The 26,702-nt window shown below is 47.5% G+C and overlaps 1 protein-coding gene across 11 annotated transcripts in view; it reads left to right on the plus strand.

The window, feature by feature from the left end:
• LOC130157758 (sodium/potassium/calcium exchanger 3-like) overlaps nucleotides 1-26,702 on the plus strand; it is a 280,298-nt gene that overhangs the window by 15,003 nt on the left and 238,593 nt on the right. For all 11 annotated transcript variants that reach the window (XR_008825023.1, XR_008825024.1, XR_008825025.1 and 8 more), the window contains exon 2: nucleotides 14,740-14,877. Coding sequence is in view for 7 of the 11 variants with exons in the window: in XM_056357687.1 (XP_056213662.1) it covers nucleotides 14,740-14,877 (138 nt within the window). In the remaining 4 variants the exon portion in view is untranslated. The remainder of the gene's footprint in view (nucleotides 1-14,739; nucleotides 14,878-26,702) is intronic.

A 26,702-nucleotide genomic window follows, 5' to 3' on the forward strand; every position in this document is an offset into this window, starting at 1 on the left:
GTGGAGAAAAGCATGAAAAAAACCCCTTCTGCTCTTTTGTGATGGCTTCCCTATCATCAGAGCTTTCTGGTGTTTAGATACCATACTGGGAACCAGGGCTTATGACATTTTTTTTCTTTTTTTTCTTTCTTTCCCGAAAGGGGTGGCTTATTCTTAGTGCTTGCAACACCCAGCTCACTGGAGGGACACAGCAGGCCTGTTCATCCATCATCCATGGTGAGGGTCATGTTCACTGAGGGAACAGGATCTGCTCCCACTCCTTGTGCGTTTCTCTGGTATGTTCTGTTTCTGGCTGTTCGTTACTTCTCCGCAGCTGCCGTGAGCTGGGGCAGCCTGAGGGCCGTGTCCTTCAGGGCAGCCAACTCTGGGCTTTCAGCTTCCTCTGCCTTGCTGCTGTGGTGCAGGGGCTGCAGGAGCGACCCTCAGCCGGGCTGAGGGCGGTGGGCAGAGGCTCTGGTGGGAGCTGGCATGGAGGTACCGGAAAGAGGTGGAGTTGTCCAGTCCTGACAGACTCTGCCCTTCCTTATCTGAGGAACTCACCTTGCTGTGGTGGGTGGTTTTATACCCTTGGGACTTGGACACAAGTACTCGTCCCTGGCAGCCCTGAAAGCCAGACAAATCCTGGGCAGCATCCCCAGCAGTGTGGCCAGCAAGTCAAGGGAGGAGATTGTGCTCCACACTTGTGAGAATCCCCCCTGCAGCGTTGTGTCCAGCTTGGGGGCCCCCAGCGTCAGGGGGACACAGACCTGGTGGAGTGAGCCCAGAGGAGGCCACGAAGGTGACCAGAGGGCTGGAGCCCCTCTCCTGTGAGGACAGGCTGAGGGAGCTGGGGCTGTTCAGCCTGGGGCAGAGAAGGCTTCGGGGAGACCTGGGAGCAGCTCCCAGTGCCTAAAGGGGGCTACAGGACAGCTGGAGAGGGGCTTCTTACAAGGGCATGTAGCGACAGGGCAAGGGGGAACGGCTTCAGCCTGAAAGACGGGAGATTCGGGTTAGATGTTGGGAAGAAATTCTTCACGGAGAGGGTGGTGAGGCACTGGCACAGGCTGCCTGGAGAGGCTGTGGGTGCCCCATCCCTGGAAGTTCAAGGCCAGGCTGGATGGGGTGTGGAGCAACCTGGGCTGGTGGAAGGTGTCCCTGCCCATGGAGGGGGTTGGAACGAAGTGGTCTTCAAGGTCCCTTCCAACCCAAACCTTCCGTGATGCTACAGTCCTGAGCTGTTTGGTGTCTGTTCAGGTAGCGGCAGTTGCCCGAGCTGCTCCTTGGGCATGGCAGAGGATGGGCGCCCACCCAGGGCATAGGGCTGCCTGGCTGCTGTGCTCAGCCCAGAGCCCTGTGCTGCCCGCGGGGGTGTTTGGGCAGGCACGGCGGACTTCTGCCCTGGGTACCTCGGGGCAGACGCTGCTTTTGGAGGTAGGGTCTTTTCTGCTGGAGTTGCCCTGCAGCCTTGGCCTGCCACCTGTCCCGCTGACCTGTTGGTGGGCGAGGAGGGTGCGAACAGCATGAATTTGGGAATTCAGGGTGATTGAGCAGGCAAAGCTGCAAGGGCAATGCTTTTTAATATATTTTAGAAATTAACTGGGAGAAAGTCATGGTTTGTTTTTTTGGGAGGGGGGAAGAGCTGCTCTGTTTCCTTTCTCAGCATGTCTTTATGGTATTTTCAGACTAAATTTAATTCTGCAGAATTGTATTTAGCTAAAAGTGTAATAAAGGAAAAAACAAACCAAAATAAAATACTTCATTCCAGGTTGATTGAACAGTTTCATCTGACCCAAAACCATCTTTGCTCCCACCATGTTAGCTCAGAATTAGGAGAGAAATATATAAATATGGGGGAAGGAGCAGTGAATGTCCAGCTTCTAAACAAAAAAACCCTATCAGACCCCAAGTATTTGCCCTTGTCGCATGGATTTGGAATACTGCTCATTTTTCACTGCTTTTAAAAAGGTAAATATCTCTTCCAGAGAATTACGCTGTTACTGCAACACATTACCCAAGCCTTCCAAGGAACAAGGATCTGTTTGATCACAGTGAGGATCTCAATTACTGCTTTTTCAGCCATGTAAGGTCTTGATTTCCAGGTGCAAGCAGCCACGGGATCTTGGAGCTGTATAAAAAGCAGCACGGCTGCTGATGGAAAGTCAATTTAAAGTTATTTTTAATTCATTGTTGCTAATTTTTCCTTGCTGCTTACCATGAAGGAAGAAAATTGTGATATATGAATTCGATGCGGTAGCCTGAGATGACCTGGGTGACTTGTGGTGCAGCCACCTATAACTTACCCTCATTGCTGTGGTTCTTGCCCTGTTTTCTTTTCTTCTGCTCAGAATTCAGAGGAACTTTTTCTGTTCTGCTCCATCCAAAGCCCATGTTTTGGACAGTGGCTTGGGGGGATTTTGAACAGTGCTTTTGGATTGCTGGGAGCAGGGAGGCTTGCTAAACTGAGTTGAGGAGGCTGCTGACACAAGATGGGAGCTGAGAGAGAGTTTTGGTGAAATGCGGAAAAAGGAAAGTGCAGGGAGTCTGAGGGCACTTTGGGGTTGCCTGGTGTCCCTTGCAGGCAGGGGCAAGCAGTGTGACTGAGAAGGGGATGCTTGGGAAGGAGCTTGGATCAGGGAGAAGAACTGCCCTGATGATTTGTTAGAGAGGGGGGATTTATTGCCCATCTTCCTTTTATGCCTCTGAAAACTTCCTCTCTATTTATTAGAGGGAGGAAAAAAAATGTGCTGGCATCTACAGCAGGGTATTGCAAAGGGTATTGCTCTATCTACCCCTGAAATTCATCGGTACATCAGCCACAGAAGCCGTGGGAGGCAAAAGCAGAATTTGCTAGCCAGTATTATTAGGAGATTGTCCCATTTTTGGAATGTCACAGAGCAGAAGAAACAGGCAACAGCTCTGTCAGAAAAGATGTACTGTGCCAGGGCGTGGTGGAAATCGTGCCTGACAGTCAGCAGCTGCCAAGCAACAGAGATAATATCAACAGTGTCCAGACCTTCCATTTGTAACAGGTGAAATGTTAATGAAATGAGAGTGCCAGCAGAAGAGTTAAGATACCCCTGAGAAATGAAAGTAGGGAGTCAGGGTAAAAGTACCGAGTGCTGTTGCATAGATCAGTGGGAAGCTGTCACCTTGAGTATCACGTGTGGTTTAAGCAGGGGCAGAGGAACATCCAAGGAAAAACTGAAAATTATTAGAGGCATGAAAAGATGATCATAAGAAAAACACTTTTTACTTTAGACAGGAGCTAAATCACAGGAGGCATGATGGGGAGATGTTAAAAAGTGGTATAATTTACCAGGTGCTAAACTGTTTCTTTTGCGATCTGTCAATTCAGTGGTTAAGCTGCTATGAATAATAAAGAAAGCATAAATTTCTGCACAAACTGGTAATGGGCAATCAAGGAGGCCTTGGAATATTCACATATCCAACGACAATTTTTAGCACAAGACAGTGAACTGGAAATTTTACCTTCAGTTAACTAAGCCTCAAGCCAGTGCTGTTCAGGACGGTAGAGAAGTGCATGCAGAAATCCATGGGTTCTGCTGGAGTCTGTCCACTACCTAAAAGGGAGTTCAGCCCTACGGTCAGTCTGAGGTAGAGGTGTTTTACTGACCTGGAGAACTAATAGACCTTAAAAGAGCTAGCTTTTTAATGGTTAGTTTTTTTTAAAAAAAACTCCTGTTTATTTATAAATAAAAACCTGTATCAAAATGCCTGTTTTATAAGAACATAAAATGTCACAGAGCTCATAAATTTAGAGGAAAAAACCCCAATCTTCTTCCATACTTTCTTGTTAATGAGACTTTTTCAGCTAACTTTTCCCCTGCTTTCCTTGGGTACAAAGTGCTAGTGCTTTTGGCTTTATTTGTAACTTCTGCAGAAGTGAAAAGACAGGTAAAATAGGAGCGCGTGCACTCTGTATAAATAGTTACTTAAAGTCAGTTTTGGGGAGACTTCTCAATCTTTGAAGCAAGTGAGAAAGGAGAAGCGTGCTCAAGGTTAAAGCATCCTCTTGGTGGCTAGCCGAGCACCTTTGGTAATCAGGGCACGTGATTAGGGTGGCAGGGGTCCAAGGCTGATGCAGTAAATAACGCACTGCTGGCATGTCACTCCTTCACCTCTGATGGTCCCTCTCCTGCAGTGTGCCCTGGTCCTTGCTGCTGCTGCACCGGCAGCAAGGGGTGCTGCTGCTTATGGGGAACAAAAGTTAATGCTTATTGCCATTGAACTGGTGAGCACGAGAGGAGCCCTGAGTCCCTTAACAGAAAAACTCTTAATTTGTGCCATGTGGCATCTGAATTTCAGTCTGTCCTGATCACGGCAGTGCCTTCCCAAGCCATGCTGTGTATGCAGTGGTGCATTTAGTTGGCACATCTCGCTCCTGCTATTAATCGTGCAAATGCATAGGGAGAAACAGGTCTTGTGCAGAGCTGAAGCAGGCAGGGGATGAAATTGGCGATGGAGCCAGTGAGCATCTGGTTAAGGTCCCAGCAAGTCTGTGGTAGTCACAGTATGGCCTCATGCTCTGGCTCCAGGCTCCAGCCTGTTTGTGGCTTACCTCCACGTTGCCTAGCCTGGGAGGGGAGTATTGATGGTATTGCTGCAAGCAGCAGAGTATTTCATGTCTTGCAAAGATAATTTTCTGTTCTTTGAGCTTTGCTATTTAAAGCACCGCAGATAACACGGGTGCTGCCCAACACCTGTGCCCCCCAGCGGGGAGGTGCACAGGGTGCCAGTGGGTGCTGGCTACAAGCACTGGATGCTCTGGGTAGTGGGTGTTTGCAGCTTGCTCCTCGTTCCTGGGTGCCTCTGCAGAGGTCTGTGGAGTGGCACCAATCTCCAGCTAGGTAGGACCATCACCTGGCTTCACTGAAAGCTTGATGAGCAGTCACTGCTGTGAGGGGGTTTCTACAAAGTGCTGCCTGACCTTAAAGTTCTCTTTGCCTTCAGTGTGGGAGCAGAGGAAGACTCAAGCAGAATGCATGTGGAAATCTCACTTTCAGATGGCAGGTAGCTTTTCAGAGTTAAAATAAGCCCCAAGTCACATTTTTCACTGTTCTTCATGTTGTGCTGTGAGAGCTGTAGAGCTGTTGCTTGACCTTCAGGGTGTGCTCTGGGTTCCCAACCGACAGCTGAGCTGTGTGTGGAGCACTGCTCCCAGCTGCTGCTCGTGAGTGCCTGTGATGGCTGGGAGGGGCGGAACCTTCTAGGGCCCCTTGGTGGGCTCCTCTGCTCTTTGCTGGGAGAGAGCTGGTGAGCTGTTCCCTGGAGGTGCACGGGAGCTGCGTCTGGCTTGGTGGGGAGGACTGGGAGCTGAGATGGTAGGCATGGGGCGGCTGTGTTGTTCTCAGATGGGTGCCCAATCTTCTGCCTTGTTCCTCTGAGCATGCATGTGAGGGAAGAGGGGTACAGAGGCAGTATTTTGTGGTACCATGAGGTGTGTTTGAGGTTGGGGCAGGTCTCTGGGCTCAGAGTCAGCCTCTCTGATGTCCCTGAAAGGGTCTTCAAACTGACAGAGAGGAGGATCGGTCTGAGTAAGGACCATCTGTGTGGTCACTGCTGGTGGGAGAGCAGGACAGCTTGTAGTTCATCCCTCCAGCCCTGTGATCCTTCTCCAAGACCAGGCTGGATCAGTAATCAAGGTTGCATTTCTTTCTGTAGCGGAGCACAAGAGATGTTTGGGGTAGAATAGTTGTGTCTGGGGGTTTTGTGGGGGCTGCTTTTTTTTTTCTGCTGGTGGTCACATAGAAAATGGTAGTAATGGGGGAGAAGGACACTGGTGTGTGTGTGTGGTGAGAGTTAGATGTTGTTTCTGCCCCTTTTTGGCTGTCTGCAGGAGCTTGGGTTCAGGTGTTGCTGCCTTGCCTGTTAGCAGAAAGGTGAGGCAGTGGTGCCCCCCCAGAGCTCCTCAGTCCTGCCTCAATAAATAATGAAGGCAGACACAGCTGGGGGGCAATAGGTGCTTTACCGGGGTGGAGGATGGCTAGGTGCTGTTCTCTGCTCTGGTTGAAACTTAATGATGTCTCCCAGAGCGGCAGCTTTCATGGGAAAATCTTCCCAGGGAAGTGGAGCCTGACTTAGGCAATGGGGAGAGCTGTAGCAGCATTCCTGCTCCACATTACCTGGGAGGGGGTCGAACCTGCCACTCCCCTGTCCCTGCTGCATATTCTGGTCTTGGGGCCATGAGGCACCAGTGCTGCTGTTACCTTGGTGTTGGGTTTTTTGGTTTGGTTTTTGTGGCTGGCACTTGAGTCACTGTGTGTGGGTGAAACTGAAAAATCTGAAGTACTTCATTTGACCAGAACTATTTTTTCTGCTCTCCTTTACGTAATTTCCATGGAAGTGGGAGAAGGCTTGGGGATGGGGATACAGGACTGCAGAGGACTTGCTATTGCTGGTGATGGAGTTTTATGGAGGGGCTGGTAGGGGAGGAGGAGGAGGTGGTGATGGCAGCTTAGCTGGGAAGGTCTGGGAGCCGTGCTGTGCACAAATGCCAACTGGGCAGCAAGGTGTTAATGCAGGTAGGCTGCAGTCACCTGGAGAAGTGAGGGGTATCTAGAGCAAATGTAGTTGTGAGTGGCTGAGCTTAATGGCTGTTGGCTGGGGAGTGAGTCTTGAGAAATTAATTACAAGATCTGGGGTAGAAGTCCTGCAACTCTTCATCTGCCATTGCCACCAGACTTTTTCCACAGGGATTTGCAGGAGTGGCATGGGGTCAGGTGCTGTTCAGCAGCAGGGTATCCATCTGGGCTTTCTATCCAGCCATGTCTCCCATTGCATGTCCTGGCAGATGTCCCGGTGCTCTGGCAAGTCATGCTTACCATGAAAAGACTTCTGCAGTGCCTGGTTGCTCTGGGACCTTTAGGTCACCTCTCTCATTACTGTTTGCAAGGCTGTGGGGTCTCTTCCTTAGCTGTGCCTTTGTCTGGGTGGTGGATCTTGGGGCTGGGAGGCATGTGGGGGCAGAGAGCTGCCGGTACCTGGTGTTGTTGCTCCTCCTGTGGGGCTGCTCGCCGGCCAGCCACCCTTTGGTCTTCCTTGAGCGAGCTGCCCTTTCCCTCCATACCAGAGTCTTCTCCTGCACTGCCATCTAATTAGCTTTGGAGGTCTTTGGTGTGGGGACCCTCTTCTGCTTGTTAAGTGCCTGTAACTTGGCTCTGGCCTCTGTGCCCTACTTAGGTTATACAAGTATTAACAACGGTCGTGGATCAACAGTGCCCTTCCCCAACCTTTCTGCACCTTTCCATGTAGGTCGGTATGTGTAGAAACACAGGTGAAATCAGGTGTAAGGAACAGGCTGCTTGTCAAAGCCAGGTATAGGGTTTCTGGTCCATTCCCCATCCCCTGCCCCGAGGATGCTCTATTTATGGTCTTTGCTGCTGATGATTTTGAAAGGAAAGCATCTCCCAAATCAGCCTACAAAGAAAGATAATCCATTTATGAAATGCTTATGCAGTCCTGAGCTCAGATTATGCTGTGACAGTCTGTGGCAGATCTGATTGTGCTAGGAGAAACCCTGCCTGGACACTTAGCGGCGGGTCTGGGGGCCAGCAGGACAATGGTGTGGAGGGGCAGCGCTGGGGTGATGCTTTAGCTAAATCTTGCCCTGCTGCTGCTCCCCACCTCTGCTGCTAGCTTAACACAGGAGCTTGTGCTTGGTTGTTCCAGCTTTTTTTCTTCCTCGGACATATTTCATTGTTGTATTCACTGTAGGAAAATTTTAGGGAGAGACAGATAGGTCAGTTAGCTAAAAGGTGTGTGTGTGAAGCCAAACCTTGAAAACCTGAAACTGCCACCATCAAAACAACAGATAAAAGGGCACAGACAAGAGAGGAGGGAGGGCAAGCATATTTTGGAAAAGCTGTCCTATTTTTGGCTTTGGCCAGCAGAATCTAGCAGTTTGCATAGCAAGTGGTTTACTGTCAGTGAGAGCCAAGGATACCTGCCAGCTCTGTGAAGCTGTTAGCAGCGATGCATTGTGCTTGTGAGAGCGCGTGGTGACAGATCGTCCCTTCGGCAGGGCCAGCCTCTGGCCTGTCAACCCTCTGCCACTCCAGCTTGCTGCTCACAATCACCTTTCACCTTCGCTGAGTTTCTGTGCTTCGGTGTTATTGGCCCAAATCCTCTGCTGCTGAATGAAAATCAGCTTCTGCACCAAAGTTCAGGGAATTATCCCAGTTTCCCCCAGGTGTTGTGTCTGGGTATTTTTTAACACCTACCCACCCCACTGCCCCCCTTCCCGTTAATCTAAAGTTGTCTCATTTGCTAACTCAACCCTGTCTTGGGTGGGAAGGGCTGTGGTATGCCCATGTTGAGTTCCTGCTGTGCACCAGCCTGGTCCAGGAGAGCTTTCCGCAACCTTTCCTTAGCAAACCTCAAGACCCAGGTTTATCCACTCATCTTCCTCAACTTGTTTATTGTCATTTTCCGCTAATTATAAGGTAATGGATGTTTTTGGAGGCTTGTATGCAATGACCTGGTCGCTTCCTGGCCAGCTTCATAAAATGACCACCTGATCTCAATGATGGGGGTGTGTTTGTTTTTAACCAGCAGTGTGGAGAGAAAGATGCTAATAAGTCTTTCCTGTGGCATATGCTTAGAGGAGAGGAGAGTATGTATGTGTTAAATACTTGGCCTGGTGGTTAGTGTGAGCTCACTACGTTTGCTAGTTGTGCACATGGACAGCGCAGGGGCTGCTTGTGCTGGTGCTGTGCAGAGTGGCGTCGCCTCCCCTCTAGACCTGCTCAGTGCTACTGGACCAGGAATACAAACAATCCTAACGAAGGGGCCAGTTGCACTCACTTTTGTAACAGTAAAAAGATTTAAAAGGATTTTCTTAATCTGTGTAGGTGTGTAAATAGTGTTTGCTGGGGAGCCATGTGGCTGACAGGTAACTTCACATCAGTGTAAAATTCTCATCTCCCCTGACCTGTATCCTGCCCTGGAAATTAGTTTGGGTGGTCTTGTCTCATTTAGTTGTCCAAGGTGTGTTGGCTGGCTGTGAGAAGGGCCCTGTGCTGAGAACCACACCAGGCTGCTTTGTCCCTGCTAGAAGCTGGACATCTGCTCTGAGGTCCCGCTGAGTTACTGGCTTGTTGGGGTTCCTGTGCTGAAAATAAAGATGCTTCTCTGAGATCAGTGTGTAATTGGGGAACATCGGGATGTTGTATAGCATTGTAAAACAGTGTTCTTCATGCTGAAAAGTGCCAATAGGTAGGATGTGTTTAGCTGTGCTTCTGCAGTGCTCTAAGTTGTAAACTCCAGCCAGAGCCATCTGGAATGGCGTAAGCAGCATTCAGTTTCCCATGTGGAGATCTGGGTCACACACAGAGTGTTTTCAGAAGTTCTGAGCAATTTGAGCAGTTCTTCTTTCTACTCTTTCACTTGAGTGGTCATAAGTAGAACAGATCGGGCTAGAGAGCCCGTTCTCCCCAGGCTGCCACACCACAACCTGGCAGGGACCAGAGCTCCCAGCAAATGCACGCTGATGTGCGCCCTCTCTTACTGAAAGAGATGGAGCCGGTGGAAATGCACTGTCTGCATTGTCTTACTTCTATTATGAAATGTATTACAGGCACAAAGACAGGGAAAAATGACTCCTATGCTTGTCCATGTGAATATCTCTGTGAGGAAGCATAAACAAAGCTCTCCAGAACCTGGGTTCTGAGTCTATAATGTAAAACTGGTGCTGGGTAATTGGAGTTGTGGAAAATACCTTCTGGTGGTGTTCGGTGCTTCAAAAAATAATTCACCCACTTTGAAATATGCTGTGGTACAGAACTTTGGAAAAACTCTTTATTGTAGAAAGTTTTTAAAGATGTCATGATATTATTTTATTATAAAGCCAGCAGCTAAAACATTAATAAGAAAAATGTCTAATCTATATACTGGCCTGAACAAAATGACAGTGTAGCTAGTGCAAGACATTTAGTAGTCTCTGCTGAGGGGGAAAAAAAAAAAAATCTTCGACATGTTTCCCATTAAAAATCATCTAATACTGAATAACGTTTCTGAATAATGCTTTTTGAGAAAGAAAACTGTTAGCTTTCTTTTTATAACTTTTCCTTGGAAAGAAGTCTTGCTTATTCCGTGGTGTTATCGTAGCCCCTCTGTGGAGTGTCAAATTTTTGTTCTACATTTTGCTGGCTGTGATTTAGTATATATTGACACCAATGGACGAGGCCCTTGTTTAATGGCATAAGGGCTCAGGTCCACAGCCTTTGACAGCTGGTGTGAAGCTTCAGGTCAGTGCAAGTTGTGCCTTAGAACAGGTGAATAAAAGATTGCAAGACACAATCTGAAGTGAGAAGCCAAGAGCACATGTCGCAAAAAATCTGGTCTCAAAGAGAATTTGTGATTGTTGCATCTGTCTTTTTGAAACTGTTGTGAGGATGTGACTTTGTAATAGTTGTAGATCATATTATACTTGAGCCTTTCCCAAGAGTGAGCCGGAGGTGCTGGTGCTCCTGCTGCAGGTGTTGTGGCAACCCAAGAGGGAATGTTGCTTGTACCTCCCCTCAAAGGGTCCATGGAAGCCAGAGTGGGTCGGGCCACCTGGCCGTGGTATGCTGTTCCTGCAGCCCCGTCATGGTGGGATGTAGAGTCAAGGTGATGTCCCCACTGCTGGGTGCTGCAGCGCTTCTTGGTGGTGGAGGCTCTGCCTCGTGCCAGCACCTGAAGCAGGGAGAGATGCTGCCTGGCCAGCATGGTGGTGCCCCTTGCATCCAGCAACGGGATGGGCGAGGCCCCTGTGTTACAGGCAGCCATGTGCAAAGGGTTAAACCGCAGCTGATAGTCGGTTCCTCTTTCACTGAACCTGCCAAAACACCAGGCAAGCTTCTGAGTTGTTTTCTGCCAGGGCTGATGGGAGCCCTCTGGCCTTGCACAGGGAGCTGGTGCCAGCAGGCGGGGAAACGTGGACCCTGTTAGATTGCCATAAAATGTCCTTGTTGGCAAGGTTAAAAATCTTGGTGTGCCCCTGTCTTCACAGGGAAATCCCTGGAAGGCCAGACCTTTGGAAAAGTGTCTCCCTTCATGTATAACTGCTATTTTCTGTTGCTCTGTTGAGCCAAATGTGTTTTAGAGTGGAGATACCCAAGGCAGGATTTTGGGGTCAGTGGGTTGCAAATCCTGCTGTGGCACAGCTGACCCCACTTAAACCTGGAGGTACCAGCAGAGAGCTTTCACTGGTGTAAGCCACAGCCATACCATTAGCTTTGGCCATGGACCGGTTCTGCTGCTATTTACACTGATTTCTTTGAGTGCTGAATGTAGCTTTTATAAACACTTTTACTGCCAAATGAAGCTTTTTCCCCTTCCAAAGTCATCACCTCAAATGACTTTCTTCTTCTCTACCCCTTGCTCGGAAAAGTTTGCCATCTGAGAGAGGAAGGCGTTGTGGGAGTGGAGGGAGCAGGAGAGGTTTCTGCGGGAACTTCTGGGCTGTGACAGCCCTTGCGGGTTCTTCCTTGTGCCTTTCCTCCACACAGCAACGTGGAACAAAGCAGCGACTGTTTGGAGAAGGGTGTCTCTGCTTTGAAAACAGTTTTCAGTGTGTGGGACTGAAACTGCTTAGCTCAGATTACCAGAGTATGTTTATTATTACAGGAGATGTCCGATGTTGCATTATTGCATGTGTTCCTTCTGAGAAACACGGTCCGTTTCTGTCACTGATGTTTGTATGTGTGTAACTCACAGTTTAAGCTCTTGCATGCTCACGGACTAAACAGCATTCTCTGAAGTTCATAAAGCATAGCAAGTACAAAGTGCTTGAAGCTTCAAATAATGATGTTTAATTTACCAAGTTAAACACTTTTTGCTTAGAACACAAGGGTGCTTTGGGCTGCCCGTGTAGCTGCAGTTCTTCCCTCAGGCATGCACACTGGCCAGCTCCTGCGTGTCTTGGGAGTGTTGGTACCAGTCCCTGCCCTTGGCCAGGGATGTGGTTCCAGGCAGCCCCCCTCCCACGCTGCCTGCCTGCTGGTACATGGCACAGGAGCTGCCCTGAGCAGGCTGTCAGCTGGGCAGGACAGAGAAGTCTCGGGCTGGCCACCTCACTCAGTGGGATGACTCAGAAAGCCTGAGGAAAGGGCTAGGACCTGCAGAAAACCTTTTCCTTTATCCCTGAGCACCCTCTGAGACATTACCTGAAGATCTGAATCTCTGTTACACAGCTCTTTGCTTGTGATCAGTCTTCAAAGTGCTGGAAAAACCTGGAAATAAGAGATTTAAGGGTGGGTCTGAAGCATCTCAAGCGCTGGGTGCAGGTTCCAGCCGCGGTGCTGTGGATTCTCGGTGTGGAGTAACGCCTGTCATTTGCTCCAAGCACCCTGGGTATGTGGCTGGCAGCTGCGTGTCCTTCCCAGCGAGGGGGTGGCCAGGCCCTGCCGCAGCCCCAGTGCATGTGGGAGTGGGGCCACAGGCAGTGCTGGTGGCCCGCGCCTGAGGAGCACCTTCGGCAGCAAAGCCCTTGTGAGAGAGCCTGTGTGCTGCTTGGTGGAGAGAGGGGGTAAGGGGGTGGAGATCTCTCTGCAATGCTGTTTGTTGTTGGATGGGCTCAAGGTCTCTGTTGCAAGATAGCTGGCTTGGTGTTTGTGCCTGCCTGCCTGAAGTGGATGGCTTGGCGGCTTAAAAAAAGTGAAAAAAATTTTCGTCTTCCTCCCTTGAAGCTGAAACTACATAGGAACTGACACATGGGCACGTGCTTTCAGCTAATTAGGCAGACATGACATGTCCAAGGCTGACCAGCCTTGTGCCAAGAATATCGTGGAAACCAGCCAGCTTTATTGTTGACATTGCTAAAATAGCTTTTCATTTAGCAGCACCAAGGCAAAGCTAAAGAGGGGAGTAAACCAAGGAGAGAGTCAGAAGTCATGAGAGGAAGTGTTACCTTCTGTAGGGTTACTTGCTGCATACTGGTACCTGAAACGGCCCTGCGAGTCTGCAGCTGGACCGAGCCTGTGAGCCTGGGTCATGAAGCAGCTATAGAGTGATGGCCCTTCGGTGCGGTGCGCTGCGCTGCTGATGGGAGCCGGGGGCTGGTATGATGTGTCTTCACACTTATTACATGCAAACTGGGTGTGGTACCCAGTGAGTTACTTTCTAGTGTGTCTCTTGCCCAGCCGCCGCTGCCTGCACTCACTTCTCAGTGTTCACTTTTCAGTTCCTCATGGCTTCTCAGTGGCAAATCCCTGTTGTTGGCTACTTTCACCCTTTGCTAGAGTCAAAGATGTGCTACTTCAGTCTCCTTATTTTATTACTCTTTGCTACTTCCTTCCACATGGTGGTTCTTCTTTCAGTGGGTTGATGGTCCCCCAAAATAGAGTTTTGGGGGGTTCCTTGGTATTCTTAATGGCAGTTGTGTGTAGCACTGAAACTGATAGTGTGCAGCTGTTTTGCAGTCAGGTCTGGGCCTTGCTGGAAAAGAAACTGGTGAGCAAAAGCAATACGGCTGATATTGGAAAAATGACAAGTCGGCAAATGTGCACACATATTTTCTGTTAGGAGTACAGGGCATGGTAAAGAGTATGCTCAGATCCTGCGTCTAAAATGGTTAACTCATGCTGGACTGGGGTTTATCCCTTTTGTTGAATTCTATATGAAATATGTGCCTGTGATGTTTATAGACGTTTCTTAACAGTGGGAAGCAGGGAGGGCTACTGCACTGACTCAGGGGTGTGCTTTGGCTTGGGTGAGGTTGTGTTGGGTGGGAATAACAGTGCAGCTGGGCTTAGTAAGAACCATTTTGAGAAGGAATACGGCTATGCTGTCATAAAGATGTTTCTTTCCATCAGTTTTGTGCTGTGTGAGCAGAACCTGAAGGAACCTGTAGATGTTGTGTTTATAAATGAAGGCCTCCTAACACGTGAGGAGTGGCTGCCTGGCCCACAGTGAACAGGTTCAGGAGCCTTTCCACCGATGTCGTTAGACACGGGCGCAAGATACTGAAATGGATCCCTATTGATCGTGTTGGTGAAATATCTTTCAGACTTTTATTACGAAATTTAATTTGAAAATGGTGATTGCTCCTATGCCTCAGACACGTCTCCGATGCCACATCCCGAACTGCTGTTCCGTGGCACGGCACAGGTTGCCAAGCTCTGCCCTTGCGGTCCTGAGGAACTTCACGCTCTGTTGGGGCAGGGCTTTCCTAACACCCATGCAGCATTTTATTGATTCACAAAAGAGCCTACCTAGCTTTTGTGTCAAACACTGTATTTCTGAGGCCTCATTCAGCAGCAAATTGGATTGTAATCCAAAGAAGAAATGGCTTAAATGTTGTATAAGCATGTGCAAAATTCAGCAGTTTTGCCTGTACTTAACAGCAGTGAAATGTCTACAGAAGTACTAAGTTGAGGGGTTTTATTTTTGTTGTGTGGTGGTTTGTGGGGTTGTTGTATTTGTTTTTGTGTTTTGGTTTTTTTAACCAAAACAGTGGATGGCACTCCAATTTTAAACTGATTGAGGCTTACAACTTCTTGTGAAACCACAGGTGCTCTTCTAGTATAAATCTTTGAAGTTGTGGAGGAACGAACCCGACTCCTGATGTTCTTGAGGCTAACTGGGATGTGGAGCTAACGGCAGCGTACCTTTCCAGTGGGATTAGAAATACTGCTGTTTCTAACCCAGGGGACACTGGTTATGAAATGCAAATGTTTTGGCTGCTTCAGGCATTCAGGAACAGAATCAGGAGTTGCCTTTCCTGTGCAATCTCATGTATCTACTGCTCTTTTCCTTTAGGTTATGATGCCCTGAACTATTCTGTGGAAAGTAATGACAAATGGAGTGGGAGACAGCTACTGCAAGCAAATGAGGAGAACGCGACTGATGTCCCAGAGGATGGGGGGCAGCCGTATGTCAGAAATTGCACTGAACCAGGTAGGAATGAAAGTTGCTTCTGACTCTTCTGCCTTACAATTGGCTTTCATACCTCCAGATATCTGTATCGGCATCACCTTTACTGCCAAAACCTCATTCATTTTTAAGTCAATAAACATGCTTGTTGTTTTCCTTGTATGTATGCACTATATGGGTATTGCAGAATCCCTCAGCAGCTAGGGTTAAGAGGAGGACCTGCTGTCAGCTAGAGTACAAGACAATGTCTAATATATAGTAGTAGCCAAATGCTGAGATCGTAAGAAGCATGTCTTCTGTGGTTTTTGCATAAACATTGTGTGCGGTGGGATGTACATAGTGATGATGTGTGTTAGTAGGATTATTATCTGAGAAATTAGTAGGTAATCATATATTTAGTACAGTACTTCCACCAGCAGTGGACCCAAAGAAACCTAGTCTTCTGTAGCTTGAGGTTGGGTTGATCTGCTGATGAGGAATAGGGCTCAGTTCATAAAGTAGCTTTTCCCTCAGGGAGGGACCTTAACAGGGTCATCCTCGTCTCCTTGACTCCTGTTTCTATGAAACCTGTAGGAACTTAATGTCATTGAAGCTCTGCTATATTTTGTTGAAGTTGGTTGACATGTTCAGAAACTTTTGGGGGTGGTGGGCACAAGCAGGTCTGCTATGTCCGTGTGATTTGTGTGTCCCAATTTCTCAGGGATCTACCTGCAGTGAGGATTAAGGTAGGCTGGGGGCAGCAGGAGTTTAACTGTAGGAGACATGCTGATGTGCTTTTTGAACTTGCCTTCCCTGATCTGTCCAGGGCTTTTTGTCAACTTGCGCTTATTCTGAAGGAGCCCCCCTCTCTTTAAAGGAGGGCTTTTTCCTGGCTTGTGGTTAAAAGGACAAATCACTTGCAACCCCACACAACGTAACTTTCCATGGATGATAGAAAAAAGGACAAGATGGGGAGTCTTCAATTTGCATCTGGTTGATTGCATTGACTTTATTTCTACCTAAATAGAAGTCATCATAATATAAAGCCTTCTCTTTTAATAGTGATATAAACTGTTCAGTCTTTTTTTTTTTTTTTTTTTCCCCACAACAGAGTTTGGGTGTCACTTCTTAAAGTTCAGGGAGGGGAAGGGAAAGGAAAGGAAAGGTGTTTGCCCATCCTTTGCAATTTATGTAGGTGATGTGCCTTAAGAGATATTCTAACAAGTACAATCCTTGCTGAACTTCTGCCTGTAACTTTTCCTCCACCATAATCCTTAGTAACATTTCTGGACAGATGGATGATTATAGTCTTTTTTTTTAGATGGCAAAAACTAGTACAAAAATTCTTCTTATACAATTTTTTTACTTGTTTTCATATCTCCCATGTAGTGCAGATCTGGTCTGCAGCCTCACATCAGCATCCATAGTAATCTTTCCCCTCTGCCCTTGGTACATCAGCACCTGCTGTCTCACCATCCTCAGCTATTTTGGCTGCCTTCACCAAATAAAGTGGTCTATAGGAAACGTGTGGGATTTTTTTTGTGCTGTGTGTTTTTTCTCTCTCTTTTCCAGAAGATAAAACTATATAATTACATGGTATAGTGTTCAGGAGAGAGAAAGTAGAAATATCTAGGTGAATTGCTGGGGTTTTTTCCTCTGAATTGCCATAACATTACAACAGAATACATTCTGTAATAGCAAACTGATTTTAAGTACTGTAGAAAAGAAAGTGTAAGTAACAAAGTTTAGGTTCTGTTTTGTTTCATGGGTTTCATTTGGACCGTTACCATATTGTAAATGTGAATCGTAATGCTAGGCTGGATGGCAGTCAGAAATGTTTGAATTGTCTTGGTTTGAACAGGGATGGGACTCTACTGAAGCGTCCATAAAAGTTACCTGTTGACTTCAGTGGACTGTAGGCCACATGCAGAATGCTTCAGTTCTACTCTTCAGCAAATGAAGTGAAAGAGCTGGTAGAAGTGATGCTGTAAATAGCATTGATATTTCGCCTTGTTCTGAATTATTGTTGTGCTGTATACAGTAACACGAGAAAGAAAAGTGTTAGTTGTGCTTTGAGAATTTCAGCATTTTCTGTTTTCCCTGCAACTCAGAATGATGCCACATTTCTGATTCCAGCACAAAATGGGCCACCAGTCATGAGCGCGTACAGCTTCGTTCTGTGCTCTGTTTCCTGATGCCGAGAGTGAAATAGCCGTTCAATCTCCTTTCAGAAGATTGCAGTGGGACCTGGTGATGGAGCCGGGCTGCTGAGGTCTAGTCTAATGCAAGTTTAACCCTCATCCCAGCAGATTAGGATGAGGAGACCTTCAGCGCAGTTCCCAACAACAGCTTTTGTGTTTAAAAGCATGGGTAGGAATAGGGCAGTTCAAATTGGTGTATGGCTCTGGCACGGATAATTGGTGTTAAAGGAGGCTGAGGGGAGGCTCGATTCAGCAGCCCCCCGGGGCAGCACGGTCCCCCTTCCGCCAGCGGTGTCAGTGCTACACCAGCAGGGCCCTGAGCTGGTGCACTGGACAAGAAGCACAAGAGATCAGCGAGCGTGCCTCCCTGTGCCTTTTCCAGCTGCTTGCCTGTGCAGTGCCGCTCGAGGAAACCGAGGCGGTTTGGCTGAAGTCACAGTGTTGGCGAGCACAGGTCAGTGCGGTGCATAACCGAACCCTCGGGCGTCTGTTGTTACCTGGAGGCTGGCAGAGCTGAGCGCTTGCAGCATCCCTGCGGGACGTGTGCTGGAGCGCAGCAGGCCTCCGGGCACTTCTCCTTCCCGTTGGCAAGTGTTGGTAGGAACATGCTGCCTGAAAAGACAATTTCTTTTCCTGCTTACTTCCAAAACTAAGTTGTATAAACACCTACAGCTAGGCAAAAGTGGGTGTTCAAAAAAGCAGTTTCACCTCATCTGTTGGGGGAAGGAAATTAAGTGCCTCATCTTGAAGTGTTTTGTGGTTTTTTGCAACACTTGGCTTTTGTACTCTGTTGGCAGTAAACACATTTTTACATGCTAAGGGAAAGACCCTTTTTCTTTAACTGCAAGTGTATTTTCAGGCTCGTTTGGAAGCCTGGCATGACATGTGCAAATTGCTATTTTTATTTTCTAATGGTTTATCCAGTGGGATATCTAGTAGCATTTTATCATCAGAACTGCTCCAAATACTGGAGGTTTTGCTTACTTTTCCTTTGAAACATACATTATAGAAATATTAAAGGGGTGAAATGGACTGAATCCAGCCTAAAGATTTTTTTTTTTTTTTTTTTTTTTGCCCTTTGCAGTTTTTCCCTCTGAAGCCGTTGCAGTTGGAGTGTGGTCTTTTTGAGCAGTTAGTTTTAAAACACATGGCTCGTTCTGTAATATGTAGCCCTGATTCCCCGAACCCCTGGGAACTTTTGAGCCCTGCAGTATGGCACTTGGAAATCAACCCTGCAAGACTCAATCTGGAGGATGGCTGCTTCTGTATCAGGGTAGCAAATAAGGGGAGACGATTTCCTTTCAAAAATCCATTGAATTTAGCTAATGCAATGACATGTAAGCTTTCTGCTGGCTCCCTTGCCCTCTCAGCGCTGGCAGCGTCGGTTAGGTGTTGTGCACAGGCCTTGGTCAGGAGCCAGCTCTATGAGTGACTGGCTCTAGAAGCGGTTGCAAGCTGGTGCCCAGCTATGGACAATGTGGGTGAAAAAGTACGCTCCCCAGAAAGGGCAGGGAAAGCAGCAAGGTGTGGCAGGTGGATGAGATAAATGTGAGCTTCAAAAGACCCCTACTTTTGCAAGTCTACTAGATTATTTTAGCTGCTTGTTGCTGTGGGATTTGAGTACCTGCCAATGTGCTTTCAAACGCCAATTTAAGCCTTATTGCTGTGAGCCCTTTTAACGGGAAGAAGCGGAGAAACATTCATCATGTGCTCTGCCCTGATGCTGTTGCTGTGTTTGTGTTGAGTGCTTGTGAAGGCAGAACAACAAAGCAGCCCACTTCCATTTCTAAAGAGCCTCTGGTCTCTTGTCTGTTCCCCTTTTTTCTAGTCCTGTAATCATACCTGTGTAGCCTGTCCCTTTTGGATCCCAGGTGGCTCTTCAAGGGAGTATCTGACTGTGCCATCATGCAGCAGATGTTCTTCTGGCCTCTCTACTATACTGTGTCCTTGTGAAGGTGCGTGGAACTAGAGATGGGCAAAAAGTTGGACAGAGTTTATTCACAAAAAAGCGATACTGTTTAACTAAAGCACTTGTGATGTTGGGCTGGGTTTGGCAGTTTTAGCTAATACAGAAGATGATGAAAAGAGAGTGAGAAATGCTCATGTTACGTCAGGTAAAGTATCATTTACCCACCTAGTCCTGACTCACCCACTGGAAGGCAACGAAAAGGATTTAATGTTGAGCTTTGGGTCAGGTCCATGTGCTACCAAATTCGAAGCTAGGGTTACACTAGAGAAATTCAAAGAAAGCTGCTGTTAATTCAGACTTGGTTTATCAGCTGTTTTAAAGGTGACAAACTCATAGGCTGCATCATGATGGGATGTAAAGTGTCTAGAAATTTGTCAGAGGCTGCTTGGCTGTGGCATGCCGCAGTCCCGGTGCCACCCCTCGTTAGTTCCTCACTAGACTGACATATGTTTCTGCTGATGAGCTGTCATCGCGTTCCTCCCCGGCATTACCACTTCCCAGGTGCCCATCACTCCTGCCTCAGAAAGGCTGCGAATAAAATACCAGCACCACTTAAGTGTGCCATTTAAAAGTCATTATCAGTAATAGCAGGAAATACGTGGTTACTGCAGAAATTAAAAAGATCTTGGTATATTCATTTAGACCCTCAGGCAAAAAAGTGTTTAAACAGCCAAAGAAGTTTTTATGCAATTATTTCTTACATTTCCTTGTCTTGTTTCAAAAGCAGCTTTCTGTTTTATCTATATTTCTCCGGTGAGTCATAGATTATGATAATGTAATTTGTAGTGCTTGGCTATGAAGTAGGTAACTCTTCCAGACTGCTTGCTTATGCTTGTTACTGATTCTTTAGAGACCTTTTTTGTGTTGAACCACAAATCTTAACCCACAAAGCCCAAACGACCTCACGTGAATTTGTGCTTTCTGATCTCTTTCCTGTGAAGCTTTTGCTCCCAGCTGTTTTGCGTCCCCAGGGCAGTGAGATGACAGTGACTGCCGTGGGTTTCTCGCTGCCCAGCTTGGTGACCGAGGCCTGCCGGGTGCATGGCATAGCCTGGGGGCAGACGGAGAAGGAAGGAGAACATTTCTTGGTTTGCCCTGGGTTGTGTGTTATCTTTTGGTGCATCATCAGCATTGTATATATAAGACCACATGGAAGGTCACGGCAGTGGCAGAAGGGCCTAGCAGATCCCAAAATTCTAGCACAGTCTAAGATGGGCTTGTGTGCTAGGAACAAGCTGTTTTAAATTAAATACTCAGTCACTGAAGTATTTGAACGAGTGGAGTTGTCCTGAGATTCCAGCTCGTGTTTGTGCTTCTGCATGCACAACAGCACTTTTTTCAGCGCTTGGGGATATGTGTATCTGGGCAGCAGGATCTGGGGTACGGGACCGATACCCATTGGCATCGAGGCTGGGGAAGACGGAGAAATCACATGTGGGTAAGATGTGCTCATCATTTTAGTAGAGCTCTGATATTTGGATGCAGAAGGTGATGGTGACTTCTTCGTGTCTGTAGGTGACATGGTCTTCTCGTCTCTTGGCCTTTGCACTTGGAGGTGTGGTACCAGGCTTGGACTCTTTCCTTCCTGAGCATCCTTCTGCTTTTTGCCTCTGGAAGGTGCAAGGAGTGGTATCTTTACAAGCCTGGCTTTTGCTTTAGAGGGGTGGGCTTGTGGATGGGAAACAAGATGTCAGAGAGAAGGAAATTCATCTGGAATGTACTTGCTCCTCCACTGCCAAGAAGGCCTTCTTCGCAAGCAGATATAATATGCTATGTGAAGAGTGATAGGGTTTTATTCTTTTTTTGTTTTTTTACCTCTGTTCTGAATCAAAATGCAATTAAAAAAAAAAAAGTCGCTTTCCCTCAAGCAAAATTAATTTTTTTCCTAGTAAAACAAAAAGTAAAAATTTGGTTCTGCCTAGCAAATTGCAGAACCTTGCTTTCACTTGTGGAAATCTTAGAAAAAGAAATTGCTGTAAGTTTAGTAACAAAATGTCCTTGAAGGATATAAAAAAAGACATTCTTCCCTCCCCCGGACATAACAGTTTTGTGAAACTGACAGAAACTTACTCAAACTTCTGCTCCCACGTTGGTTCTGTCTGTTGATTGCCCTCTGCCACCCCCACCCCCCAAAAAAGAGAAGACTTGACAGAAGTTGGGGGTTCGATTCCTCCGGAGTGAAGGCTGAGAGGGAGGGGAGTGAGTAGCGCACAGCAGGTACCAGCCTCTCCTGCCCACCGCTTCTCGTCTAGGTTGAAATGGCTTTGGTGCCCAGCATCACAGTGATTCAAGGACTTACCTTCTTTTTGCCACTTTGTGCTTTGCAAACGAGGGTTGTCATTTGTCCCACCCTGATAATGGGAGCCCTGTTCCTGAGGCTTGGGGTCTGCAGTGCTGACATGAAGGTCTCCCCATGGTGGTGTTTTCTCTGCAGTATAACAGTCCAGACCATCAGGTCTGGCACTTTGGGAGCAGGGGGTCACAAGCAGTGCATTATCACCTTGGAAGAGTGCTGTGTTGCTCCTGACACCGGGCAGCACAGAGAAGCTCTGTCAATTCCAAAGCTGGAGCATTAGAAAACTGTGACATTGCAGTTAAAACCTCAGAAAGAAAAAATGAAGAAGCAAGCATGGCTTTTTTTTTTTTTTTTTTAGGTTTGTGTGCTGGCATGGAGTTGGGTTTTCTTTTCCTACACTCAGGAAGGAGAGATGTTCTCTTGATGGGAACAAGAGTGAGGTTGTGATGTTGTCACCTGGCCCCAGTAGCTGGGGCTTGAAGAGGCAAACCACCAGTGCTGGCAGAGCTCCATGTCCAACACTTGCGTTTTAACAGAGCATCGTTTTTGTCTAGGCTGTGTGCCCCCTTGGTCTCTGGCTGAGGGGAAAGTGTGAGGCCATCATTGGGTTTGGAAGGGTTCTTCCTTGCTGAGCTGAGCCCCCGGCTTGGCTTGTTAGAAATACTGCAAATGATTTTTCTTTTCACACGTGTTTGCCATGGGCCATGCACAAATGCATTAGGTGAAGGCTGTTACAGTGTTGATCTGAAAGTGGGTGCACCCAACCTGCTCAGCTGTAATTATCTTTTTTTGATTGGGTTTTGTGGTGTTTTTTTGGCAGCTGGAATGTGTTTCTGGAGCTAAGTTCAGGTGACTTTTGGTCAGCAGAGACATGTGAATAGCAGAGACATGGCACACACAAGTCTCCCATCCTATGTTTCGGGTAGGACAGGCCTTGTTGGAGACAGTGGAGGGCAAGACTTGATTTTGGTCACAGATGTTGTTGTTAGCCTGTGTCAGAGAAGTTGACTTATGAAAGTTTTGATACTTAAAGATAACTTGCAGATGGTGGAAAGTATTATGCCACTTGGTTATTTATGCAGCTGGTTTTTGGAGGGTTTTTTCCACCTCTCTGGTCTTTGGGATGATTTCTGGGGCTCCAGAAATTTTCCGCAAACTTTTGAATTTCGACTAATGTACTTCTTGTAGTGGAGTTAGATTGATTTTTTTGTTTTGGTTTTTTTTTTTGGGGGGGGGGGGGCGGTTTGGTTGGGTTTGGTGTTTTTTTTTTTTTTTTCCTGCAATGAAGTAGAATAAGAGTTTATTTTCCTGACTGGGAAAATGTTTGATCTACCTGGTGGCAGTTCCGATGTCAGTGTGCCACCCCATGGGTGGCACTGGGGGGGAACTTCCAGGGGCCAGCAGACCCTTGAATTTAGCAGGGCAAGGCCACACCAAGAAATCTTTTTAACAGGAACCATTCACCATTGCAAGAATTGGCCAAGGGAGTGGAAAATACAGCATCTCTTTCCTCCTTGAGCGGAAGGGAGAGGGTGTCTTTCTCCATCATGCTCTGCCATCGTGTGGAGGAGCCAGCCATGGGGTGGGAGCTGGTGAGCAGCGTGCAGGAGCCTCGGGAGGCCTGGTGTTCTCATGGGCTGTGCCGGCGCGGTGAGCTGCCGTGGCGTCCTTCCTGCCGCTGTGGCAGGCAGCGAGGGGCTGAACGCTCTGGCGTAACGGCAGGGACGCTCACCCCAGGGGGGCCTGGCAGTGCCCCTTGTGTCTGGGCTGGCTGTGCACACACGTACATACGGTGCTCGTTTTCTGCTGTGTCAGAACAATTATCCTCGGGCTGCGATTTGGCACTGCGAAGCTCCTAGCACTGGGGTTGCTTCGTGACTTGGTTTTGCTGCTTTATTTAAAAACACATTTGACTGCTCTGGAGCTTCAGCTGAGCGGAGCACATCTTTGAATTGGCCTCGGTTGCAGCTGTGTTGCAGGGTTTGCTTTCTGGGCTGTATTTTGTCAGGGCCTTGATCTGTGGGACTCCTGGGCCGCAGGACCTCTTTGTAGTCAGAGGTGGTCATAAGTACTTTCTCCAGGGCTCTCTGGCCACTCAAGGTAGCAGTGACCCAAATACTGCCAAGCTGGGCTGACGTACGGGTGAGCAGGTTGCTCTGAGGCAGGACCCGCCGTGTCCTTACTGCAGGACTGCACCTGCACCGCACACCACGGGGGACACTCGGAACAATCGCTGTTTGCTGGGTACTTAAAAACTCTGAACTGACCTCTAAAATCATGCAGTTCCCTGGAAAATAGGGCCTTCTGTGCACACACAGGAGGCTAGCAGCATTCTTCTTGCTGAAATTTTGCCAGTATTCCCATGTGATTATGTGTGTGACTCCAGGAGCTGAAGCTTTAGGGAGAAAAATAATACTAGCTCTGTGATTAAAATCAAGAGGTGGCAGTGCTATTTCCCAGTTTATCCTCAGTGTGTTCTCTTGCATTGATGAAACCAAAGAATTAGGAAACGGAGGGGAGCGAAGTGGCAAAATGACCCAAATCCTGAAACCAGGATCACTTCTGCAGCTTGTAGGTAGAGGAAAGGTGGCTAACTCCTGTGAGCCTATAGTGCCCTCGCCGGAAAGTTGCTTTTTATTTTTGCAGCCTGCATCATTGCGTGTGTATTGAACAGTTGTAATTAAACCACTACTTGTTCTAATAGAAAAGAATCTCATTAGACCCATTGGCTCCTGGCTTATGAGTACTTAGCCTTCAGCCTTCTGCATCGCAACATGGCCAAGATGTGCACCAGTCTGCAAAATCTCACCCTCTGGGACTCATTTGCTTAATTGGTAATACTTGTGATTAGCATGTTCCCGTTGTAATTGTTGTTTCCAGTGGAAATTACTGTATTGTCATATGCTAGCTATGCACTGAGGGCCTTGCAGAGTGTTTATGGAAGAGTCTGTATGTCGTGCTGGGTGTTGAGTGAAGAATGCCAAACGATAATTGACTGTTGCTACCAAAGAAGCACGTTAATAGTCTTGAGAAATGATGAAAAGAACAAAAAAAAAAAATAAATAAAAGGAATGATTCTGTAGGGAACAAGGAACAGATCTTAACCTGTACACCTGCTGCTATCAAAAACACAGGAGGACATAATTTGAGAGCCAGTCAGAAGTGTAACCCAATTTGCATGGTGGCTCTTCCTAGTATTGTGTTTATCAGTTTTTTGCTTTAGGCTACCTGTGAGCTTTACTGACAAAACCTGAAACAGGGAATGCTGGACATGGACTTGCTGGCCAGGGGAATATAGCAATAATGGTGGCAGGGAGCACACAGCTGCAGTACCCCCAAAAGGTCTGCGTCTGGTACCTCAAAGAGGTCATTTGTTGCAGATCATTCCTTACTGCTTCAAGCCCTTGTTCCCCTTTTCATCCCTGATGCTCCAGCTGCATGGGAGCACCCACAGCCAAGTAGATTTGCCAAAATCCAAACCTTAACCTCTTGTATTTCATAGTGTTTTGCTAACAATAGGCTGCTTTGTTATTTTTTGAAGTACTGCGCAAGGGTCTAGGGGAGAGATATACTCAGCTAAAACTATGGGCCGTGTAAGATAGGCATATGTAGGGCTACAGCTTCCAATCGCGTTTCTCTGTCTAGTCTTCATTTGGGCTGTAATGAAATGACCCGCCTGTAACTTATTAGTCACTATTTGATTTAACTTGCTCTCCAGGGGTTGCTCAAACGACCTCTTTTGGCTGGTGCTAAATGTTGTCTGGATGTGAAGTACTGACCCTGATGCTGCCAATCACTGTGAGAAGGCTTTGCCTTGTACATGCTTTCACTAAAGCTTCTTCCGGGCCTGTGACTGGAGCACGGCCAGTGCAGGTGCTGGGACGTGTCCCTGCTGGGAGGGGAGGGCTGTGAAACTGCAGAGAGCAGGGCAGGAGGTCACTGTGCTGGCAAGCTGGCTTCTCTGCTGGAGGGACATGGAGCCTAGGTGACCTGTGTCTGCATGAGCAGCTGCTTCTCATCTCCGTCAGAGGCCAGAGATGCCCTGGGCTCCAGCCCCTCGTGCCCAAGGACCTGCATGCTGAAATGCTCTGCCTGCCCACAGGAGTCCTGGTTGCAGTCTGCTCTGGAGTGCGCTAAGATTTTGGAACTTGCTTTGCTGTTTACTAGTCTAGCCAAACAAAAAATAGACATGGCAGAAGGCTTTTCTGATGTAAAGCTGGTCTCTTTTATCTCTATGTTAAGTTATTTCCTTTTCGAAGACAGTGATCAGTCTCGATAAAACGTAGCTTTCAAGCTTTGAGTTTGTGGGATTCCAGGCTTATTTGATGGAGTGGACCACAGTAAAAACATGCATTCGTAAGATGAAAGGAAATACAAGGTGGAGCATAGCTGTTTTACAGTGGAACTCAAATATTGCTCAGACAAGCTGATGGATTGCGTTTGCACACATAACTTCATGGGGGACAAACATGTTTTTTTCAGGTACATCATCTCTACAGGAGCTGCCTACTTTATCTGTGGGGAAAAAATGCAGGTAGCAGATATCAGCATTCTTCAGCAGAAAGAGGAGGAAAATATTTTCCCAAGTACATTATCAGCTAGTTACTATACAGTTGTGTAGCAAGAACCCATGCTTGGAGTAACAGCAAAGGAGGCAGGGAGCTGCGTCCCTTTTTATGTTTATATTTTCTCCTCTGAAATGACTTCTAAATGCCCAGAAATTTTCTCAGTTTTGTTTTTTTGGGCTTTGTTTTTTTCGTGGTTTTTGTCCTTTAGAGAGATGAGACTTGGTTCCTTGAACTTTTAGCGGGCTTAGGCTACTCCTTTGGTTATTACATGTCATGGAAAAGGCAGCAGAGAGGTTTAAAATACTGAGGAGGGACCATTGCTTCCAAATCTTTGCATTTAGAAGGTGTTAAGAAGCAAAGCAGGACCTCGGACATGAATAAATATCACATTGTACCTTTCTGAAATGGGTTTTACTTCCCAGACACCTGAGGATGCCAGGCTGCTGTGGTGCATCCCTCTAGTAATCTGAGAAGCCTTCTGAATTCCTAAGAAGGGGGAGGGAGGCTAGGAATTGTCGAGTCAGACATACTCCTTTGTCTTGGGAGAAAACACACTTGGATTTTTTTTGGCTGAGCATGGACAGGAGGACTGTTGTAGGCTTTTGGGCTGGCAGCTGGGAAGAGCTGTTGCTGTCCTTGTATTTGGTGGTGCTGGTCCATGCCAGCGGCAGCCTCTGGTCCTGCCAGTCTGCCACAGGCTCCCTGGGGGAAGGGTGGGCAGCCTTCAGCCCCGAGCCGTGCTGCCGCTGGAAGTCTGTGGAAGGGAGCAGCAGGCCGAGCTGCTGGAGAGATGGTTTCTCTTGCTGGTTCTGGCATGGCTGTGCTGGGAGATGTGG

This window comes from Falco biarmicus, chromosome 12 (assembly GCF_023638135.1).
Source record: "Falco biarmicus isolate bFalBia1 chromosome 12, bFalBia1.pri, whole genome shotgun sequence".
NCBI lineage: Eukaryota > Metazoa > Chordata > Aves > Falconiformes > Falconidae > Falco > Falco biarmicus.